The sequence below is a fragment of the Lissotriton vulgaris genome, chromosome 4_1, assembly GCF_964263255.1.
Source record: "Lissotriton vulgaris chromosome 4_1, aLisVul1.2, whole genome shotgun sequence".
Lineage (NCBI taxonomy): Eukaryota > Metazoa > Chordata > Amphibia > Caudata > Salamandridae > Lissotriton > Lissotriton vulgaris.
The window spans coordinates 1,249,902,432-1,249,926,580 of NC_141691.1; the positions used below are offsets into that span (position 1 = coordinate 1,249,902,432).

The 24,149-nt window shown below is 45.6% G+C and overlaps 1 protein-coding gene across 2 annotated transcripts in view; it reads left to right on the top strand.

Moving 5' to 3' along the window:
- The first annotated feature begins 743 nt into the window (after positions 1-743).
- CD226 (CD226 molecule) overlaps positions 744-24,149 on the top strand; it is a 395,540-nt gene continuing 372,134 nt past the window's right edge. The window contains exons 1-2 of one of the 2 annotated variants that reach the window (XM_086965452.1): positions 744-952; positions 1,291-1,629. In XM_086965452.1, the coding sequence (XP_086821578.1) occupies positions 811-952; positions 1,291-1,629 (481 nt within the window). In that variant the 5' untranslated portion in view covers positions 744-810. The remainder of the gene's footprint in view (positions 953-1,290; positions 1,630-24,149) is intronic. The other variant, XM_086965451.1, reaches the window with a different exon arrangement.

The window sequence follows — 24,149 nt, forward strand, 5'->3', positions numbered from 1 at the left end:
TGCTCTGACCCTCTTCCTTGTCTCCTCCTGCTTTTACTTCGAATGTTGCTTTTATTGCTTCAGTTTCTCTCAATTACTTTCTTTCCTCGATCTATTCAGTGCCGCTACCTCTTTGACTATCCTATATTGACTTCCTCGTGAGTTTTCAATAGAGTGTTGCCTTATATGTGTTTTTTGAAATGTTTATATATCTTATACCTCTCCTTTAGATATTTAACCACATTTTGTTTATGTTCAACTTTTGTGTGTGGTCGTATTACTTTATTTTGTAACTTTCACCCCGTGCCTTTGTAAAATGCTCCCATGCCTTGGGACCATCCTTGTTCTGCATAAAATTACACAAATATATAAAACGCTCTATAGACAGCGTTAAATGAAATTATAAAACAGAGGCAATGCTTTCTCTTTACTTTTAGTAAAATCTGATTCCAAAATTGGGCACTTTGGTGCCTGGCTCCATTAGTTGTTTTTTCAAGATAAACTGTGCCCACGGCTTATCAGTGGGTAGTTAATACGTTCAGAAAGAGTGGCCCCAGATGAACCTCGGTTGATCGAAATTATTGGTTTTCATCATTGCTAGCATTAGGATATTTTTTTGCTTGAACCCCCTCCCCCCTCCAAAATACTCCCTCCCACTTTTTGACGCCTCTGGACATTTGTAATCTCTAATAAGCAAGCTTGTTTCCAGCACAGTGCAAAAACCACAATTTCCTGGTTGAATCGCGGTGGTCGGTATGAGCAGCCATAGGCAGACGGTAAGTGTGCTGAGTAAAATGAGTGACAGATCGGGACTTCACACATCTGCTCGGAATGAAAGTAGCACTTCGTATAGGCAGGAAACAGGCCTCTAAACAAGTGCGACACATTTGTGCCTTGCCAACACAGAGCTGCTCGTCTCCTCAAACGATGGATTCCCTGGCTATTCTCTTTACAATCTTCCACCTGTACAATAGTAAGCTTTTGTTTATGACATTTTTTTGAGTGCCTCGTCTTCTCTTGCGACAGATGTTGTACCTCTGTGTACCTATTTGCCTTCTTTTGAAAGACTTCACAATTACTTCAGAAACAAATGCCATATGGGGTTTTAGAGCTACGATTACACTTTTTTTTGTTGTTTGGCTTTTTGGTGACGCAGTTTCAACGGTTCAGCTTGCGACACTCAATAATTTTGATTTGCAGAAAAAAATACAGGTGACATGGGATGGAAGAGAAGTAGCACAAAGATTAATTTGATTTAAAAAAAAAACAAACATTTCCGAGCCTTCTTATAAGTATTTGTGTATCTTTCAGGCGCAGTTGAAGGGGCTGTCGTGGATGAAACCGTAAAACTCACCGAGAGGATGACTCTGAACTGCACGTACCGGGGGACCTCAACAATAACGCACGTAATCTGGGCCAAAAATAATGGCTCGACCCCAGATACCATCGCTGTTTTCAACACAGAGCATGGCATACACGTCCCTGAAACGTACAAAGACAGGATTGGCTTCGTAAAAGCAGGAAAAGACTCGAAGGACAAGTCCCTACAGTTCAGTGAGACTTTGCCATCGGATATAGGAACTTACACTTGTTCAGTCCACACGTTTCCGGAAGGAATTTGGGAAAAGACGATACAGGTCATACAAGCAGGTACTGTACATACTCGGGTATTTGCGTAAATACTAGTTGTAGGTGAGGATTTCCGCTAAGAAATTCCATTCCTTTTAACCCAAATATGTTGAAACAAGGTAAATTTAAAACCGGTCCCAGGATGCTCGTTTCCGGCCCAGAGAAACCTTGGCAAGTCTGGTTGGACTGTTCCCATGAGGCACAGGGCCCTAGACTGATTTGCATATAGCGGTGTCTGATCTGTGGTGTCGAAATGAGCTAAAGAACAATGATGGATTGAACCCAGATCTTTAAATGGGGGTGAGAGTCTGAAAAGTTTAGCGCTCCGTCCATCATCTCCTTGTGTTTGCTTTACACGTCATTATTTGTCAGAAAGTCCTACCACCTGAAAGATAGATTGGCCGGTCATCTTGCTTACTTAATGTAATTTTTTATGGGATTTTATTGCACTTAATGAAAGAGGGCCACGTTATCACATTAGTATGTACCTGGGCGCAATTACACTTAAGCTTCGGGGAGATGGGGTCTAATGCTCCGACAATGGGGCGGAGCCATGTGCAGAGCCTGGGTAAAAATATCTTTTTGGGGCTCACTTCACTGTTGCATGCTGCATAATATGGGGAACATTTTTCTGGATAATAAGTCGCCATTGATACATTTTAAAGCATACTTTGCAAAAAACATAGGGGCAGATTTACAAGCCCCTTATGCCTCTTTTACGCCGCCGTTGCGTCACTTTTGTGATGCAGCGGTGGCGCAAAAAATGCACCATGGTGCGGGGTATTTACAACGTGACGCATCTCCCAGATGTGTCATGTTGTAAAGCCCTGCGCCACATGTTGGCGTTCCATCGCAGGGGGGGGGGGGTTTGCAGCATTATGGAGATGGAGCCCCCCAAGCCTTGCTGGGACGCTTGCGACGCAACTCCAGCAATGCACCACTTTTACGGCACAGATGCGTGACGCATCTGTGCCATTTTTGCCCCATGGTGTGCTGCATTGTAAATGCAGCGCATCCAGGGTGGCGGAGCCGCGGTGCACAATTACTGGCGCATCCCTGCTGATATACAGGAATGCGCCAGTTAGGATTTTGTCTTAAGTTTGTCTTAAACAGACTTAAGACAAAATCCTAACTTAAGTCTCTCTTAAGACAAAATCCTAACTTCTGTGAATACCAAAAGTAGTAAGTTTAGGATTTTGTCTGAAAAGTTAGTTCTGTGAATCGGGCCCAAAGTGTATAAAAGAGATCCAACTAGATATAGTACAGTAAAACCAGGATAAAATAAGTTAAAACATTTAGTATACAGCAGGATCAGAGGGACATGTTTTTCTGTCTTAACCTCCACTTATACATCAGATACCTTGAGACAGCATATACAATAGGCTGACATGTGTTACTTCTGAGTATTCTAAGGGCAATGCTGTATTTCCTCAGCCCGAAATTACGACAAAGGGGCGAAATCCACTTTTTCCTTGAACCATGCTAGGCTGGACAAAATAGAATTACGTTTTCAACCACTTCAATAACCCCAGGGCAGAAAAGGGAATGGCTTGTCAGACTCTGTATTCCAAAACCTCCATGCAGTGAAATAGATTCGAAATGGGAGGATCCCCAGACGGAACTTTAAAAACAGGGTTCCTGACTAGTGGGGTTCCACCTCATTTAAAAATGGTTCAGAGCAGTAGTCAATTTTGAACTCCAAGAAAGAGTCAGTGAAGGAACCCACCTTAGAGATACTCGCAGTGTTTTGGTCCACGCATTGCCAATAGGCTCTATTCAATGCCTATTTGGAGACCAGTGCAACATCAGTTGGTGTTGGCCAGAAATTGCCACAACCAATCCGTCTCAACCTATCCCTGACCACCCTAAGCCAGGTAATCTTACAGGACCCTAACTGCTCCATAACTTCTTCCAAGGCTCCTCGGAGAAGTATGAGTTCAGTGGCTGACCAAAGTCTTCACCAATACATTAAAGTTTCAGCCCCACTACATCTTTAACTATCTTAAATCCATGATCTAGTCATGAAGAGTGTAAGGGGTGCTTGCTGGGTGTATTTTCAAGCCCCTTAAAAAAAACAATTCCGCTATTTCAAGGAGCCTAGTGTCCCAAACGCCACATAATTCAGCACCATACAGTGCGGTCCCCAGTGACTAACATCTATGGATCTCTAAGGCTGGGGTAATTGGTTGGTATGCAGATACACACTGGGCCAGCAAAACAACTCCACAGTATTGCTCAAGGTTAATTTTACGCTTCTGAATATGGAATGACCAGTCAAAGTGATCCGATATGGTCACCCCCCAAATCAAACACTTGAACAGGCTCCAAACTTCCGCAGATGAGAGTGGGATTCCAGTGGGTTGTGAGGCAGGGATTAAAAACCATGGGCCTCATTTATGAAAAGTGACGCATCGCTGCATGAAAACCTTGCGACACCAATGATGCGTCATATTTACAGTATGACGCATCATGGCGCAAGGAGTTACAGATACGTCAGTATTTCTGACGTATCTGTATGGCGCAAAAGTGATGCATTGCTAGACTGTGTCACAAAAGAACGCAACTCCAGCAATGTGTCCTTTCACATGGGGCAAGCCCCATGTGAAAGGGCCTGCGTCAGTCTTACGCCTTCTGTGAGGCAGGCGTAAGAAATTGACGCATTTGTGTCCCAGAAGTGGCGCAGTGAAATCTTATAGATTTCACTGCGTCACTTCTATGACTCTTTCTTGCGTCAGAATGCCCCCCTTGCATACATTATACCAGGCGTAGGTATAATGTAGCGCAGGGGTTTACAAAGTGACACATCTATCTAGATGCGTCACTTTGTAAATATGGTGCAACAAGGCACAGTTTTTACGCTGCTGGTGCGTCACAAAAAGTGACACACCAGCGGCGTAAAAGTGACGCATGGCCTCATAAGTGAGGCCCCATGCATTTATTCTTGCAAAGGATGATCTCCAGGTCTGCTGTCAGCAGAAGGCCCCAAAGTCATCCAAGAGCTTTTGTAGGCCCATAGGAGCTTTGGATAGCAAAAAGGTGTCATTCGCAAACAGCTGGTCTGGGACCTTCACCCTGGTAAGAGAAGGAGCATGATCCTCACACTTCTGCAGATGTGAGACTAAGCTATTAATTTAAAGGAGGAAGAGGGCTGGAGCTAGCACGCACCACTCACTCAACCTCCAATCTACAGGTATAGGATCAGTCAGCTCACCCTGGGGTCCACATCTGACAAAAATATTGGTATGTAACTTGATGTCAACTTTTAAAAGATAGGCAGGCACCCTTATCTACACCATAGTTCTCCATAGTGACTCTCTTGGGACTAGATCGAAAGCAGATCAGAGTGCCACAAAAATTATGTACAGTCAACGTCCCCTCAAAGACACATCCTTCAATACAATAGCTGTAGTCGAAAAACCTGGTCTATCGTGCTAATACCGTCGCTGAATCCAGCTTGCAGTGGAGTCAAGACCTATGTGTCCAACATTCACTCACTCAGTCTATTCAGGATGAAACGAGAAAATAATTTTTGAACACTATTGATAAGGCTTATCGTTCTGTAATTGGCAGGGGATGATCTAGAACCTTTTTTGAAAATTGGGATGATCTCTGCCTCAGCCTACGTTGATGGTATGGGAACTCCGGACAGCAGAGCATTAAAAGAGTGGACAAAATATGGGCACCATATATCTTTACACATTTTAAACAGGTCACCACACACGTTAATCAATTCTGGTGCCTTGTTGGGTGTAATCTACTCCAGGGTATTAGAAACTTCTACCTCTGTTATGCGGTAGATATCTAAGTGTGTTTAATCAACAACAAGGCCAGTGGCGGCAGCACCAACAAGTTTGCCACTGTTTCACATAACCTTTAAATTGTCAGCTGTAGCCTCGGGTTCTACTACTTCTGCAGTTGAGTTCTGGAGGCTACCTGACAGATTTTGAGTGGAGGCTTCCTGAATTTCGACTCGAACATGCAAATTGGAAAAATGCTCGAGCCAAGCTCTTGCCGCACTACTGTTATCAAGTGGAGCCTGTAAGCTTGAGTCACCCCCTGCAACTAAAGGCCAAAAGGTACAGAGGTATTTTCTTTTAATGGCATCTAATATCATAGACCATTTGTCACACTCCCACTCTCTTTTAGCTTCTAGTATGGTGGTTTTATAATGTATCCTGACTGCCCATATGGCATCTCTATGCCTTACTGTTATGGACCTTGGCAAGACATGCCTGACTTCCGGCAAGGCTTAGTGTACCATGAGGCCTCTGTTTTATCTTTTCCTTGCCCCCTTGTGTCCTTTGTAAGTAGTGCCCCAAGCGAGGTGAAAATAGAATTATGCATTGCATGTAAATTCTGCAAAGGGTCTAGGTTATTACTGTCCGCAATCATACCTGCCACAGACTCCAGCCCTACAGTTACAACCTCTAGCACCTTCTTGAGAGTTTCTTCAGACTCAGCCACAAGACTTGCTGCTTGAGCCTCCACTGGTTATTGGTAGGCACTAATCTTCTATCTAGGGTCCCGTTTAGTGCTGCAGGGAGAGAGTCACCCAGGGCTACCAGTGATAGGCTCACAGCATTATGATTGTTATCCTACCTTTGAATAACCCCATATCTATCAAGGTTGGCCACGGTCTTATGTCCAGGAGAATATAATTGATAAGGTTGGAGCGGTGTAGATGATTATATATAACTCTCCCAACCCTATCTGATTTGGATCTTCCATTGCATACATGAACGGTACGAAAGGGGGTGGTAATGGACAGAGCATCTGAACCAATCAAACACTCACACCCAGTGAAAAGATCTGGGTTTAATCCATCACCGTTCTTTAGCCCACTCTGCCCCCCCAGTTCAGACATGGCAATATGCAAATCAGTCTGACCATGTGCCTCATGGGAACAGTCCAGCCCGAACTGCCAAGCCATGCCTTCCCTGGACCGGAAACAAGCTTCAGAGGACCGGTTTCTGGCATTCCAGCCGTCTTCAGCCCGGCTTGCTTGAATCCAGTGGCAAAGTGAGCAAGGGACTCACGTCTGAGCATACCCTGCCACACTTATGGCGGCCAAAAGTGGTATGAAAGGGAGTGGTAATGGACAGAGCATCTGAACCAATCAAAACTCACACCCAGTCAAAAGATCTGGGTTTAATCCATCACCGTTCTTTAGGCCACTCTGCCACCCCATGGTATAAAGGAGAAGGGTTAACCCAATAAAGTCGCTGGGACCTGGGTGACTATCGTTAAGAATGAGGGGGTCCCAGAGAAAGAAAAGACCATATTATTTGAAAGCCATTTGAGTAAATCTAGTCAACAAAGAATACCTCTATAATGTTTAATTCACATTATATGAAAGAGGCAGTAATAAGCATTTACAAAGCATACAAAATTGTAGTGGTATAGGTGCCCCTGGGGGTGGAAGGTACGTGATGTAGTGAGGGTAGAGTGGGGGGGATTCGTGACAATAAAAACACGATATTGATCAAACAATAGTATGAGTTCAATGTCCAATATTCAGTGAAACAGATGATTAATCAATGCAAAAATTCAAATAGCACATGCCCCAATGTCCATATTATACAAACATAGTGGGTTGGAGGGGGCTGTGTTAAAAAACAAGGACGTGTGTCGACGTTTCGACCCAATGGACGCAGGATTAGTTGAACTCCTTGCATGTGGGTCTTCTTCAGGACGGGTAGAGATAGTGGGGCAAACAACCTATCATTAGAAAGATGAATTAGATAATTTATTTAATTAATGAACAAATCTTAAGTCTGGTGTGGGTAGACACATAGTATGGAAAAGGCGTACCTGAATAAATCAGTTTAGAGGGTAAACGTTTCAGGAGAAAGGTCGAAGACGATTATTCTATCCTGAGAAAAATCAGGAAGTTCCTCACTCCCCTCGAGGAACCCGTCCTGAAGAATACCCACATGCAAGGAGTTCAACTAATCCTGCGTCCATTGGGTCGAAACGTCGACACACGTCCTTGTTTTTTAACACAGCCCCCTCCAACCCACTATGTTTGTATAATATGGACATTGGGGCATGTGCTATTTGAATTTTTGCATTGATTAATCATCTGTTTCACTGAATATTGGACATTGAACTCATACTATTGTTTGATCAATATTGTGTTTTTATTGTCACGAATCCCCCCCACTCTACCCTCACTACATCACGTCCCTTCCACCCCCAGGGGCACCTATACCACTACAATTTTGTATGCTTTGTAAATGCTTATTACTGCCTCTTTCCTATAATGTGAATTAAACATTATAGAGGTATTCTTTGTTGACTAGATTTACTCAAATGGCTTTCAAATAATATGGTCTTTTCTTTCTCTGCCACCCCAGTTCAGACATGGCTATATGCAAATCAGTCTGACCCTGTGCCTCATGGGAACAGTCCAGCCCGAACTGCCAAGCCATGCCTTCCCTGGAACGGAAACAAGCTTCCAAGGACCGGTTTCTGGCATTCCAGCCGTCTTCAGCCCGGCTTGCTTGAATCCAGTGGCAAAGTGAGCAAGGGACTCACGTCTGAGCATACCCTGCCACACTTATGGTGGCAAAAAGCGGTACGAAAGGGGGTGGTAATGAACATAGCACCTGAACCAGTCAAAAGATCTGGGTGTAATCCATCACCGTTCTTTAGCCCACTCTGCAACCCCAGTTCAGACATGGCTATATGCAAATCAGTCTGACCCTGTGCCTCATGGGAACAGTCCAGCCCGAACTGCCAAGCCATGCCTTCCCTGGACCGGAAACAAGCTTCTGAGGACCGGTTTCTGGCATTCCAGCCGTCTTCAGCCCGGCTTGCTTGAATCCAGTGGCAAAGTGAGCAAGGGACTCACGTCTGAGCATACCCTGCCACACTTATGGCAGCCAAAAGCGGTACAAAAGGGGGTGGTAATGGACAGAGCATCTGAACCAATCAAACGCTCAAACCCAGTCAAAAGATCTGGGTTTATTCCATCACCGTTCTTTAGCCCACTATGCCACCCCAGTTCAGACATGGCTATATGCAAATCAGTCTGACCCTGTGCCTCATGGGAACAGTCCAGCCCGAACTGCCAAGCCATGTCTTCCCTGGACCGGAAACAAGCTTCCGAGGACCGGTTTCTGGCATTCCAGCCGTCTTCAGCCCGGCTTGCTTGAATCCAGTGGCAAAGTGAGCAAGGGACTCACGTCTGAGCATACCCTGCCACACTTATGGTGGCCAAAAGCGGTACGAAAGGGGGTGGTAATGGACAGAGCATCTGAACCAATCAAACACTCACACCCAGTCAAAAGATCTGGGTTTAATCCATCACCGTTCTTTAGCCCACTCTGCCGCCCCAGTTCAGACATGGCTATATGCAAATCAGTCTGACCCTGTGCCTCATGGGAACAGTCCAGCCCGAACTGCCAAGCCATGCCTTCCCTGGACCGGAAACAAGCTTCCGAGGACCGGTTTCTGGCATTCCAGCCGTCTTCAGCCCGGCTTGCTTGAATCCAGTGGCAAAGTGAGCAAGGGACTCACGTCTGAGCATACCCTGCCACACTTACGGCGGCCAAAAACGGTACGAAAGGGGGTGGTAATGGACAGAGCATCTGAACCAATCAAACACTCACACCCAGTCAAAAGATCTGGGTTTAATCCATCATCGTTCTTTAGCCCACTCTGCCACCCCAGTTCAGACATGGCTATATGAAAATCAGTCTGACCCTGTGCCTCATGGGAACAGTCCAGCCCGAACTGCCAAGCCATGCCTTCCCTGGACCGGAAACAAGCTTCCAAGCACTGGTTTCTGGCATTCCAGCCGTCTTCAGCCCGGCTTACTTGAATCCAGTGTTAAAGTGAGCAAGGGACACACGTCTGAGCATACCCTGCCACACTTATGGCGGCCAAAAGCGGTACGAAAGGGGGTGGTAATGGACAGAGCATCTGAACCAATCAAACACTCACACCCAGTCAAAAGATCTGGGTTTAATCCATCACCGTTCTTTAGCCCACTCTGCCACCCCAGTTCAGACATGGCTATATGCAAATCAGTCTGACCCTGTGCCTCATGGGAACAGTCCAGCCCGAACTGCCAAGCCATGCCTTCCCTGGACCGGAAACAAGCTTCCGAGGACCGGTTTCTGGCATTCCAGCCGTCTTCAGCCCGGCTTGCTTGAATCCAGTGGCAAAGTGAGCAAGGGACTCACGTCTGAGCATACCCTGCCACACTTATGGCGGCCAAAAACGGTACGAAAGGGGGTGGTAATGGACAGAGCATCTGAACCAATCAAACACTCACACCCAGTCAAAAGATCTGGGTTTAATCCATCATCGTTCTTTAGCCCACTCTGCCACCCCAGTTCAGACATGGCTATATGAAAATCAGTCTGACCCTGTGCCTCATGGGAACAGTCCAGCCCGAACTGCCAAGCCATGCCTTCCCTGGACCGGAAACAAGCTTCCAAGCACTGGTTTCTGGCATTCCAGCCGTCTTCAGCCCGGCTTACTTGAATCCAGTGTTAAAGTGAGCAAGGGACACACGTCTGAGCATACCCTGCCACACTTATGGCGGCCAAAAGCGGTACGAAAGGGGGTGGTAATGGACAGAGCATCTGAACCAATCAAACACTCACACCCAGTCAAAAGATCTGGGTTTAATCCATCACCGTTCTTTAGCCCACTCTGCCACCCCAGTTCAGACATGGCTATATGCAAATCAGTCTGACCCTGTGCCTCATGGGAACAGTCTAGCCCGAACTGCCAAGCCATGCCTTCCCTGGACCGGAAACAAGCTTCCGAGGACCGGTTTCTGGCATTCCAGCCGTCTTCAGCCCAGCTTGCTTGAATCCAGTGGCAAAGTGAGCAAGGGACTCACGTCTGAGCATACCCTGCCACACTTATGGTGGCCAAAAGCGGTACAAAAGGGGGTGGTAATGGACAGAGCATCTGAACCAATCAAACACTCACACCCAGTCAAAAGATCTGGGTTTAATCCATCACCGTTCTTTTGCCCTCTCTGCCACCCCAGTTCAGACATGGCTATATGCAAATCAGTCTGACCCTGTGCCTCATGGGAACAGTCCAGCCCGAACTGCCAAGCCATGCCTTCCCTGGACCGGAAACAAGCTTCCGAGGACCGGTTTCTGGCATTCCAGCCGTCTTCAGCCCGGCTTGCTTGAATCCAGTGGCAAAGTGAGCAAGGAACTCACGTCTGAGCATACCCTGCCACACTTAAGGCGGCCAAAAGCGGTACGAAAGGGGGTGGTAATAGACAGAGCATCTGAACCAATCAAACACTCACACCCAGTCAAAAGATCTGGGTTTAATCTATCACTGTTCTTTAGCCCACTCTGCCACCCCAGTTCAGACATGGCTATATGCAAATCACTCTGACCCTGTGCCTCAAGGGAACAGTCCAGCCCGAACTGCCAAGCCATGCCTTCCCTGGACCGGAAACAAGCTTCCGAGGACCGGTTTCTGGCATTCCAGCCGTCTTCAGCCTGGCTTGCTTGAATCCAGTGGCAAAGTGAGCAAGGGACTCACGTCTGAGCATACCCTGCCACACTTATGGCGGTCAACAGCGGTACGAAAGGGGGTGGTAATGGACAGAGCATCTGAACCAATCAAACACTCACACCCAGTCAAAAGATCTGGGTTTAATCCATCACCGTTCTTTAGCCCACTCTGCCACCCCAGTTCAGACATGGCTATATGCAAATCAGTCTGACCCTGTGCCTCATGGGAACAGTCCATCCCGAACTGCCAAGCCATGCCTTCCCTCGACCGGAAACAAGCTTCCGAGCACCGGTTTCTGGCATTCCAGCCGTCTTCAGCCCGGCTTGCTTGAATCCAGTGTCAAAATGAGCAAGGGACACACGTCTGAGCATACTCTGCCACACTTAAGGCAGCCAAAAGCGGTACGAAAGGGGGTGGTAATGGACAGAGCATCTGAACCAATCAAACACTCACACCCAGTCAAAAGATCTGGGTTTAATCCTCTTGCATTACTTTGTCACCCAACTCTCACATACCATAGTTTACAACCACTGTCAGAGACCCAGTGCTGGTCATGAGACACCCTGAGGCAGACCATGGACCAACAAATTGACAACCAAAAACCCTCAGCTGGCATTCACATTTCACGGGCCCTAAATCACCTCCATGTCACAGTCAGTGTTCAGACACATCTTTCTGGAGTTCAATGTATCATAGTTCCCTGTACTCAGTTTCCACCATGCTACTGACACCCTCAATCTGCTACAAGCGCACTATTTATCAGCTATGCCCTTGAAAGACTCTTACCTATCTTCTTCCTCCATTTCCTTCTGTTCTTTTTTCCTATTGGTGTCTTGTTTATCTACTTATCTTTCTCTCTGCCCTAACATTTTCACCACTCTCCTCTTTCCTTCTGTCTGTTATACACATACTGATTTCTTCTTTTAATGTATTTACAATAGCACTTTATCCAAATCACTTAATAAAATACATACAGGCAGTACATTAGTAATGAATGCCAAAATGATGGATATGCATTATGCAGAAAGTCATAGGGAAGCATACAATGACTACAATAAGCCAGTTTACTATGACTAGAAATTAATTAGTTGGACATAATCAATTCACAAGGAGTGTGTCTCTATCTCTACTCCTCAAAGGACAGGGTAGGAGGCAAATCCCAACAGATGAAAACAAAGAAAGACTGTCAGATGGTACTTAGACAATGTGATAAAGACAGTCAGGGCATAATGGTTGCAAAACTCAGAGAAATCAACACAGTAAGAGTTAAAACACCCTGGCAATAGATGATAGTATGTACATTGCAATCAGAACAAGTTTCTCACTGTTTGTGATGAGTGGAATAGATGCTAAACATGTAAAAGGTTGGGATGTCACAGCATTTCTAAAAGCACTAGCCAGGCCAGTACGCAAAATATAGAGAGATTCATAGAACCTTTTCTTCATTTAACAAATATTTATGGTTGTGTTCTACATGTTGCTTGCTATAGCAGATCTTTCAGAAAACAAAAAAGTGATGGGTGGAATGCTTGAATTGTATCAATCGCTTGTAATTTCCTGGGACCATTTTCTAGTCCATTGTTTTTTCCTACCATGCCATCCCAGACAGGAATGAGAAGTATGCAATTCCGTTGGTCCTGCTAAAATATGAATAGTCGAGCCCAAGCTACCTGGCCAGGAACCCTATGAATGGTAACACAAGCAACCCTATTCCAGGTTTGGCCTATTTAGGCATAGTCAGGAGGGTGTAGCTTGAGTATTATAGCACAGTGACCACAGGACTTAGGTATTGGCACAACTGTCACTTGTTGGGCGTCCCACTGTAGAATAGAAAACATGGAATGGTATAGAATTCTTCAGTTAATCTCAGCAATGTGTAATTATTCAAAGCCACATTCTAGCCTTCAGCTCAGGCCTTTAATGCTGGAGCAGGACTTTAATAGCTGATACAGCCTGCTACAGCGGGCTCTACGGCTAAATTTTAGCCTTTTAGCCCTCTGCCGAGGACCATACCAGTTGCTAAAGGCCAGAACCCTAGTTATAGGCCTGAGCCACAGAGGGCCTTCAACGTCAGATACAGCTTGAGGCTTAATGCACATAAGGCAATTCGAAAATTCCACCCACTAAGGGTAGAATGTTCTCAATTAAAATTGGAGAAACATGAAGTCAAACATTGGAATGTTAGAACTCTAGGCTTATACCAGATAGTATAAGCCATGAGCTACTCCATTGTGTTCAATGGAGCTCTGAACATTCCAATGTTCTAAAAAGCCTTATCGCCACCTAGAGCAGGCTGTACCGGCTATTAAAGGCCCGGTCCAGCATTAAAGGCCCAAGCCGAAGGCAAGGGATTTAACAAGGTAGGGGGTCTTTAATGGCCGGTATAGACCAGCTATGGAGGGCTATAATGCTATTAGAACATTCCACCACTAGAGGGCATAATGTACTAACAAAGAAAACAAAGGCCTCATTGAGCCCGAAATCCCTTTGGGCTCCATGAGGCCTTTGTTCACAGCACCATCTGTGAACGACAAACATTGCAAGGTTGTAGCTTCTGGCTATTTTCAGCCATTAGAAGCCAAGAGCATTCCATTGTCATCAATGGAGCTCCCAACCTTCTTATGTTCTAATGTAGCCTTAGAGTCCGCCGTAGCAGCTCTACGGGCCATTAAAGGCCTGCTCCAGCGTTAAAGGCCTGACCCTACGGCGATGGCCTTTAACAAGCGAGCGGGCCCTTAATGGTTAGTAGAGCCTACTACGGAGGGCTCTGAGCCTATTAGAACATTCAGCCCCAGAGGGCAGAATGTTCTAATTTGTAAATCAAAGGCCTCACGGAGCCTGAGGGGATTGAAATCCTTTGGAATGTGGAAGCTTCGGGCTTCTTACGGCTATTAGAAGCCTGGAGCACGCCATTGTTTTCAATAGACCTCCCAAAATTCTAATATTCTAACATACTTTAATAGAATAGGATCATTTTATAGACTTTTTTGGAATGCACAATCCTTTTGGCATAAAATTGTCTATCTCTTAACTGCCATTTGATGGATACATATTCTAGCTCTTCGGTTGGGGTAAAGGTGTTGCTGGGCATCCCTGCTGGTTTTTTCTAGGTCGGTGTGGGATGCGATAATTGCATCATTGACCCATTTCGCCTGTCCACATTAAATAGCAGAGTTACAACTCTTTATTGTGAATATGAAATAATTGTGTTAAATAATGAGAATGTGCATTGGTGTTTGCTGAGAAAGGAAGGCAGAGGTGGTTGTGGAAAGAAATAAAGACTCACAGAGTACTGCCTGGGCTGAAACTATACCTGCAGGAATGCTGTTGTTGTGGCTAAAGGTCAGGCCAGCAGCTCCATCCCAGTCCTAGGAACCGGAGTGGTTTGAGCGTGAGCGGGGTAAAGCCCTCTCAGCTCAACAGTAGTTGTGTACCCGAATAAGTAATGATATACGGGATGTAGGACAGGCCACCGTGAATCACTCAAAGTTTATGGAAAATGTTGGGTATGGGTGGCCTACTAGACTTTTCACACTGCCATGAAGAGTCCAGTCTACCACGTATCACACACAATGTAAAACAATCCTATGTTTGTGAAAATTGTTTGTGTTACTTGGGACTTCATATTTTACCAGGAAAACCTGTTAACAGTTGCGGGCCTCATGGCACGGATTTTACCACAGCCTAAAGAAAAATTGCTGTTAAAGACAGAGATATAGAAATGGAAGGCAGATATGAGCAGCCGCGGCCCGTGGAGGCAAGAGCCGTCAGGCGATGGGGCTGAGTAGAAGGGGATTTTGACACACGACGACGAGGGAAAATTAATTATTTATTTAATTTTCCCTCGTGGTCATCTGTAGAATACCCCCTCCCTACCCTGCCCCACCTCCCCACTGCTCTTACGTGCGCAGGATGCGGATAGATACAAGATCAGGTTGAAATAAAAGAGTTCGCACTAGATTGCTTTTTTACCCTACCAATATACTCTTGATCTGGTTATCACTAGATATGGAAATCCAAATACTATCATTGTACACTGTGGGTTGTGAGTCCTAAGCATGTTTATAAGCAGGTATTGGGCATGTTGTGGTTGCATACTACATTGAACGGTGTCCTGAAACTGTCATCAGGAGTCCACAGAAGTAAGGGCCAGATGTTCGACCCACCAATTTGCGTTTCACAATTTGCGTCGCATTTGCGACTTGCAATATGCGACTCACAAATTGGGATGTATAACAGTGTCTCAGACACTGTTTGCTATTCCTAATGGGGTCACAAATTGCATGCCTCGTCAATAATAATAAGGCAGGTGCGATCTGCGACCCCATTAGGAATGGCTAGCATTCCCCGGGATGGTTGCCTGCAAGGGGTTAGCAGACCACCGTGTCTGGGACTGCTTTGATGATGATGATGATTATAGCCTTGTATAGCGCAACTTAGCCCGAAGGCGTCAAGGCGCTGAAGCTGGAAAGAAAAGCTGAGTGTGATAAGAGGTGGAATGCCGGCCAGAGGTAGGCTTCCCTGAAGAGCCAGGTCTTCAAGGCCTTCCGGAACTGAGAATGAGAGGATTGATCCCTATGTTCCGCAGTAAGGGCGTTCCACATCCTAGGGACAAGGGAGAAGAAAGCCCTCCCACCCCATCTTGCCTTCAGAGTTCTAGGAACAGCAAGAAGGTTTTGGTTCGCTGAGCGAAGGACCCTACCGGGGACATAGAGGGACACAAGGGAACTGATGTATTCTGCCCCGAGCCCATGAAGGGCACGATGAGTGAGGCACAAGGCCTTGAAGTCAATCCTGGCTTGCATGGGGAGCCAGTGCAGATCTTTCCTAATGGCTGAGCCTGATGAACGCCTAGGAGCGTCAACAACGATCCTTGCGGCCACGTTTTGCACAATTTGGAGACGCTGGACAAGTTGTTTGGTAATTCCCAAATAAAGTACATTACAATAGTCCAGGCGGGAGGCTATGAGGGCTACCGTGACCTGTTTACGGGCTTCGATTGACAGGTAATGTGCGATTTTCCTCAGGATTCGCAGAACCCCGCAGCAGGTTGAGGCCGTCCTGCTGACCTGCCTGTCGAAGGAAAGCGAGGAGTCAAAGATAACGCCCAGATTCTGAGCGGACTGAGTGGGTGTGGGGCAGGCACCGAGAGCAGAGGGCCACCATTCCGCAGTCCAAGTCTCCTGCTTTCCTCCAAAAATGATCACCTCTGTTTTTTCCCCGTTAAGTTTGAGGTAGTTTCTTACCATCCACTCCGTGACTGCCGTCATACAGGCTTTAAAATTAAGGGCAGTGATGTCAGCGGTATGTGAGATGGAAACCATGATCTGGGTGTCGTCAGCGTAGGATACGACTTCCAGACCAAAGGATCTGACAAGCCTGGCCAAAGGTGTTACATATATATTGAAGAGCGTGGGGCTCAGGGACGAGCCCTGAGGAACCCCACACTGCACAGGCTTGACAAGGGAGAGGTGGTCGCCCAACTTGACCCTTTGTTCGCGCTGGGTCAGAAAAGATGTTAGAAGGCAGAGCGCCGGTTCGTCCACTCCTATTTCCCACAGACGTCCAGCCAGAATGGCAGGGGACAGAGTGTCGAATGCAGCGGTGAGGTCGAGCAGGACCAGCAAGGTAGTCTGGCCACTGTCGACCTTCGCACGAATGTTATTAGCGACGACTGTCAGGGTGGACTCTGTGCTATGGGCTTTACGAAAACCGTGTTGAGACGGGTCAAGAAGGCTGGCGTGATCTAAAAATGCGTTCAGATGGATATTTAAGTGGGTTTCCAGTATTTTCGCAGGGGCAGGGAGCAGGGAGATGGGGCAAAAATTCTTAAGAATGCCAGGGTCTAACGTGGGTTTCTTAAGGAGGGGCTTAACGATGGCGAGTTTCCAGGGCTTCGGGTAGACTCCCTCAAGGATTGCCTGATTGATCACCTCAAGAAAAGGGGGAAGTAGGACATCTCTGCATTCCTTAACATTTTTTAGAGGGCAGGGGTCAAGAGGAGATCCTGACTTCAGGTTGTCCAGAAGCAGATTAATTTGTTCTGAGGTAAGCAGCGGGAAGTTAGTAAAATAACCATCCTGCAGTGTAACGGAGGTTGCAGCTGGTGAAAACGCCTCCAGGTCAGGGGGGGACCCTAAATCATGATTAAGGGCTTCTAGGCCCGAGTAAATGTTCGAGATTTTCTTGTGGAAATAGCTGGAGATTTGATCACAAAGGTCCTGTGAGGTCTCAATAGGGTCAGGAGATTGAAGGGCACACAGAGAATCCACAATTTTAAATAGCTCCCGAGGGGAGCTAAGGGAGGTGGTGATCTTAGTGAAATGGGATTTCTTTTCTGCTTTGTACTCCTTGAGCAGTCTCCTGTGGATGTCTTTTTCAAGGGGGTCAAGATGGAGTCTCCATAGCCTCTCTTGCTTTCTGCAGCCCTGCCTAGGCACTCTAAGAGCGTCTGAGAACCAGGGTGCTGTGGGGCGTTTCCTTGAAGTACAGTGCTGTTTCAATGGGGCCAGAGTATCAGCGGCTTTAGAAATAGCATTGTGGAGTGCAAGGGCCGAGGTGTCAGTTCCCCATGTAGGAAGGGGCATAGGACTGGACAGAAAAGGGGCCAGAGTTTCATTATTTATCCCCCGAAAGTTTCTCTTTAATTCCCATCTGCTAGAGTCTCCCTGCGCAGCATTGGAAAGGGGGAAGGAGAAGGCAAAAGGGACAGTCTTTTTTTTTTTAAATGCATCTCGTTTTCCTTAAAGGAAAACAGCATGCATTTAAAAAAGAAAAATTAAACTTTTCCCAGTTTTATTTTTTATAGGGCAGGCAGTGGTCCCTGGGACCACTGCCTGCTCTTAATAATATATACACACATACTCCCTGGGGACCCCTTCCCGTTTGTGAGTCGTTTACCACCTACTTGAAGTAGGTGGTAAACTGCAAGTGTTTTGCGGCCACAAGTGCGGTCGCAAAACAATTGTATATGGCATGGTGACTCACTATTAGGAAGGGACGCCCCTTCCTAATAGTGGGTGTCGCAAATGCTATTTTGCGAGTCAGTGACTCGCAAAATAGCATGCCATTGCCCTCTTTTGCGGTCGCAAACGGGATGATCTCCCGTTTGTGGCCACAAAAAAACGGTCCTACATCTGGCCCAAAATGTCATACCTGGTGGCTGCTTTTGCGCTTCCTCAATATTAAGGGGATTGAAGGTCAAAACCGTGTACAGGAGCACTTGTAGAACAGGTGCTTAACTCAGGTCCCTGCAGCCCTTTGACATGGCGAAATCTTCACTCCTATAGAACCTCCATATGGGCCGAGCCATTTGCATGTTTGAAGGTAGTTTGCCTACATGAAGATTTAGAGTTTCTCACTATAGGTTGTGGGGGGAGTTCCTCAGTTTGCATTATACCACAGGTCTGCAGTAAAACTGTGACGCAGAGGTGTTTGATGGAAGGGCATCGGTGTATAGTGAGGCCTCAGAGGGAGCTGCCACTGGACTCCATGGCTCAACAGGCTATGCAACAATAAAAGTCTGATTAGTAATCAATGGACCACTTCTATCTGAAGGACAACGAACAAGGCTCATAAATCACACTTCACATGAATGCCTTTAGAGTCGGTGGCAGGGGAGGGCTTGCAAAGGAGTAAACTACAGCAATGGTGAAAGTGAATCTGAAATTATGAACATTTGCAAGAAAGGACTGAGAACTAGAGAAAGACAGAACCACAGGCAAATAAAGTAAGGTATGGATAGAACTGAAAGAAAAAGTAAGGAGGTTAGAAAAAAGTGGGGAAGAAAGAAGGCAGAACGCAAAGAATGTAAAAGGGGAGTTGGGAAGAGTGAAGAAAAAGAAAGACAAAGAAAGAATGAATGCTGAAAAGAAAAAACAAAGGGGAAGGAACAAAAGACATAGAAAAAAAGAAATATTGCGGCAAGGAAAAATGTATGAAAGGGGGATGAGGGAATGAACCTCAGCACCCCAGGGAAGATCAGCCTCAGAAGCAAGAAATTGTTTATTTTCTACTATTTCCTGAGTTCCCATTTTCAGAAACACTGGGGCAGTATTACAATAAGTGGTCCAGGGGCGCAGTGAGCATCTGCACCTGCTTCTTTTGGCCATGAGGTACTTTGATATTATTGAAAGTGTCGCTATTGCTTGTCTGGTACCTTCTATAATAATGTTTACTCTGGAACATAGTTTGCACTGGACTTCCTTTATGTGCATGGGGGCATGGCCCCAGGCAAATAAGGCAACACTATGCCTTTGTGCCGGCACAGTATTACATAGATACCAGTAAGTAGCACCTTATTGATTGTAAATGTCAGAGAGTTTCTTAGGAATACTAGAAACACAGTTTGCTCTAGGCCTGCAATAGGCATAGGGGCATATTAGCAAGGGCAATATCGCCGCTTTAGCGGCACTTTCCGCCGCTAAAGCGGCGATATTATTTTCGCCCAATTAACAAGCTGTCGCTAACAGCAGTTAGCAACAGCTTACTGGTAATAGCGCCTGTGTCCTTCCCGCTTTGCATGTCAGCGATAATCATCGCTAATGACATGCAAAGTGGGCGTACCTCACCTAATCCTGAATGAAATCCCTCACACCACAACATCGCCCTGTTAACAACGCGGGTCAAGCGACAACAAAAGCTGTACTGCCCGCGATTATCACCGGAAATTAAACACCTGCTCCAGACCTGACTTAGCTATGCTAACAATGGGGTGGATTGACATGTTAAATCCATACTCCCCTATCAGCTAGGATTACCGTAGCGCATTGCCATTATCGCAGCTTTTCCTGCTCAGATGCCGGATATCGCTGTCTATCGCTGGAATGTACATCGCCATTGTGCAAAGCATTGATAATACGCTGCTGAAACGGCGATGTACTCTAGCGATAGGCAGCGATAATGCAAATCGCGATAAGCACTAATTGCGATAATTAACACATGTCCTTACTGATACCCAATATTTGTATATTTTGCTATAGATTTCAAAGACATATCTCTTATACATATTTTGCACCAACACTGTAGTATAGAGTTGAATTGACAAAATATTTGGAATTGTGATCAAATATCTAGAGGTACATCACAATCCATCACCAATATTTCAATGTGTAAATAGTATTGGAAATTAAGGCATTAAATGAAATCCATTTAGTTCAAGATGGGACCCAGTTATCATTGTAAAGTTACAAAACCTAGTGGGAAGACAATCATTTACATTTCAGGGATTATTTCGCTTTTACAGTTAAACAGTAAGTTCATATGTGGAAGCCAACAAGGAGCTAGATGTATGAAGCATGTTACCACTCGCAAATCAGTAAAATGTTTTTTGGCGAGCACCAACCCTATTTTGCGAGTTCGTAACCTATTACCAACTAGCAAAATAGGGTTTTTGAGTCGCTATTAGGAAGGGGCATTTTAAGGGCGTCCCTTCCTGATAGTGAATTGCACTGGTATGTAGGAATGTTTTGCAATCAGGAATGGAGTCGCAAAACATTCTCAGTTACTACCAACTTCAAGTTGGTTGAAACCCACTCGCAAATGGAAAGAGGCCCTTTGTGAATGTGGGCCCCAACATTTTTTAAGAGCAGGCAGTGGTCCCATGGACTAATGCCTACTCTTAAAAATGAAAAGGAAACTTGTCATTTTTCTTTTTGAAATGCATCCCATTTTCTTTAGGGAAAACCTGCTTCATTTCAAAATAAAACCTGCTTTATGTAAAAAGCAGTCACAGACATGGTGCTCTGCTGACCCCAGCAGGAGACCATCCCTGTGAGAGCTAGCCATTCCCAATGGGTCGCAAATTGCGACCTTCCTCGTGAATATTAATGTGACAGGTCTCTTACGACCCATTGGGAATCTCAAACAGTGTAAAACACTTGTGCATAGTTGTTTCCAATTTCCACATTGCAAAAATGTGCTATTAGGTAATTGCAAACAGAAGTCTATGTACACTTGGCCCTGACTACAGAATATTACAAGAAACTGAAAGTATCAGGAGTTTTACAAACAAGGGCACAAAGGCAAAAAAGTTGTCGGAAGGTGCACTAACTGTGGGCCACATGGGGGGGAGTAGCACAATTAGTGAGCCCCACCAAAGGTGCTTCCTAGTAGGGGCCATAGATGTCAAGGGATGCAACAGGCATCACCCTGCAGGTAAGTTAAGTCACTCACTGCATCCACCCGCAAGGGAGTTTCTACCTCATTTTAGGTCTCACCTAGGCAGCGCTTGCGCTGTCTCTTTGAGACATGCAGTATTCAGTATATGGGCATTAAGCTCGGCCCATGTTCCGCCCATCTTTACAAGTGGCTCCTCTTCTGGTCCTTTGTAAATTGTAGGTTTTGATTGATCAGTAGGCTTAATAGTCAATCCTTGGTACCTCCCTCTATCCTGTTGTTACCTTCTATAAGGACAGCCCCTTTTATATGTGATATTACTCAGTATTTTTTATTTACACTCTGTGAGCACGATTTTCATAACTGGCTTTCTCCTAGCTGCTGTTGCAGGCAGGACACCCTCTCCGCTTCCCAACTTGCCTCAGAGCTTTATCTTTGAAATACCTCTCTCCCCGTCCCACTACATGGCCAGCCGACTCTCTTTATGCTTGGCAACATTTTCAATGTATTTGCTTTATGTTTGATCAACTGCGCGCCGCCTCGCGGCACTCTTGCTATGCCCTGTCCGCGTGGCACACCATGCATTATATGTTTTATCTTCATCCTTGTGTTCATTTTCAAGTAGTACATTTTAGCAGGGGAAAAATTAAGTGATTTGCCCACATTCACAGGATGTTCAGCTGATGCAGAGGCTCGGACAAGGATCCCCAGCTTCCGAGTCTGCAGCTCTAACTGCTGCACCACATCTTGTCACTCTGGTGATTGGTGTTGGAGTCTATCTTTGTTCGCCTGAGGGTGCTGCTTGCGTTATGGATATGGTGAGTTAGCAACACATTGCTCAAGCAAAGCAACTGCAAGAGCCAGACTGACAACACACAAGATTGCTCTGCCAGTGGAACTTAGAACACTGCACTCACTTAAACGCCAAAATTATTACCACTACTGTAGATATCGGTTGTTGTCACCATGCTTGCTTTCCAGGACAAAACAGTTGCACTTGTACCACATGGCACATACAATTTTTTTTTTTAAGGAGGCACCTTTCCAATGCATATTGTAGAAGCTGAGAAAATACACAAAAAGGCGACAAAGCTAATTAACAGTTTAAACACTTGAGCGTGCTAGCTCGCCTTTGGTGCATAAAACAGACTTCGGCCAACCGGACTGTACTTTAGCTTGAAAAGCGTCACTGCTCTGATGCGATTAGGGGAGTGACGCCTCAGCTTCAGAGGACTATTGTTTTCTTTTTAACTGGTAAGCATTTGCTTTCTTTTATAGCACAGTTGTGATCAGCTATTTGGAAATATTAGCCATATTTTATTTAGCTGACATCAGAAGAATACATTATAAGCTTCAGAATAACTGTTTTTGGATACCGAAAAAGGTAATATCAGCCTTTCCAATTGCAATAAAAATAGCTGCAGGGGATACAGCTCATGGAAAAAAAAAACCTGCAGCTCCATATTGTGCCACAGAGCGGACTGTAGGAGTTCTGGTGTATGTAGTATTGTACATAGAAACAAATTGCTATAGTTAACATTAAGTTAGTTAAAATGTCTTGCAGACATTAAGTAGCTTTTCATGACTGTTATTGGTACATTTATCCATCAGTCATTAACCTACAATTCTCATTTATTTAACACATATCATGCTAAGTGAGCCCATGGCAGATGCTGGGATGTTGCTTCCTTTTCTTCATTATCTAGATTGGCTGTTCATTATGTCGTTCCTTTACATATTACTCTGATTAATTTTTTTGGCTATCATTAGCTATGGAGGTAGGCCTAGGTACCATGGAAACACACTGAAAGGTACCACCTGCTGCTCTGTGATGCAGTTGGTTATCCATGGAGGTCCTAGGTTATTAGTTGTTGGCTGTAGTTCTTCAGCAAATGTGCTTGTCTCAATGTCCAGTTAGGGCTAACTGATTAGATACGTTATGGTCACTTTGATCTGGCATTGTGGGGAATGTAGTTACACTGGCTAGGGTAACTGCGAAGACAAGTGCCGTTTAGTAAGGAGTGGTTGAAAGACATAAACGAGCATTTGGAATGTACTTGGTCTCGCATTTGCAAGAGTTTGAGCTATTGACATTGTAAGTGACAATGCCTTTTATTTATGTGTTTTGAAAACCTGCAAGTGGTGCATAAACACACACTTTGTACTTATAGTCCTGACTTATGAGAAGCAAGACTGTCAGTAACTGTGCCTCTTTTTCTGCCAGCCTTGCTTCTCGTGGTGGTGGTTCCTGGGGCTGGGGGAGGGGGGCTGCGAGCCCCTCCCAATTTCTTTTTGCTTTGCCCCGGGAACATGGTGGTCCCTGGAGCACGGGGGGTTCATGAGGCTCCCCATTTCTTTCTATAGAGCCCCAGTGAGATTGTGGTCCCCGGGGCTCAGGGGGGATTACATGGCCCTCGCGATTTATTATTTTAAAGCCCAGAGGAGGTGGTGATTCCCAGGGTCCATGGGGTCCGAACAGCCCCCTTGTCATAGGAACATAAGCCCCGGAGAGGTACTGGTCTCCAGGGCAGAAAAATGCCCTAGGAGAAGGGCCCTGCTCCCCCCTCCTTGAATTTTAAAATAGGTGCATATGGCCCCCGGACCTGACCAACCCAGGGGCCTTATTATAAACAAGCGTGGGAGATGGCACTTGTTTTTTAAAAATGTTTGCTGTGAAATCACACATTTTGCAAATTCGCTGCAATAATGATACAAAATTATTTTTTGTCCTGCTGTGGTCACTCTGGGACTTCAAGACCAAGGCTTGGGGATCAGGGGATTACAACACTGCCTCCTTTTCTCTTTTTTACTTTTTTTTGGGGACTCAGTTGAAGCCGAGTATCAAAACGGCTGCCAAAAGTTTGTGGTTGAAGTTTTGGCAGCCTATCATAGCTCTGCACATTTCTGCACAAACTCATTATTAGTCA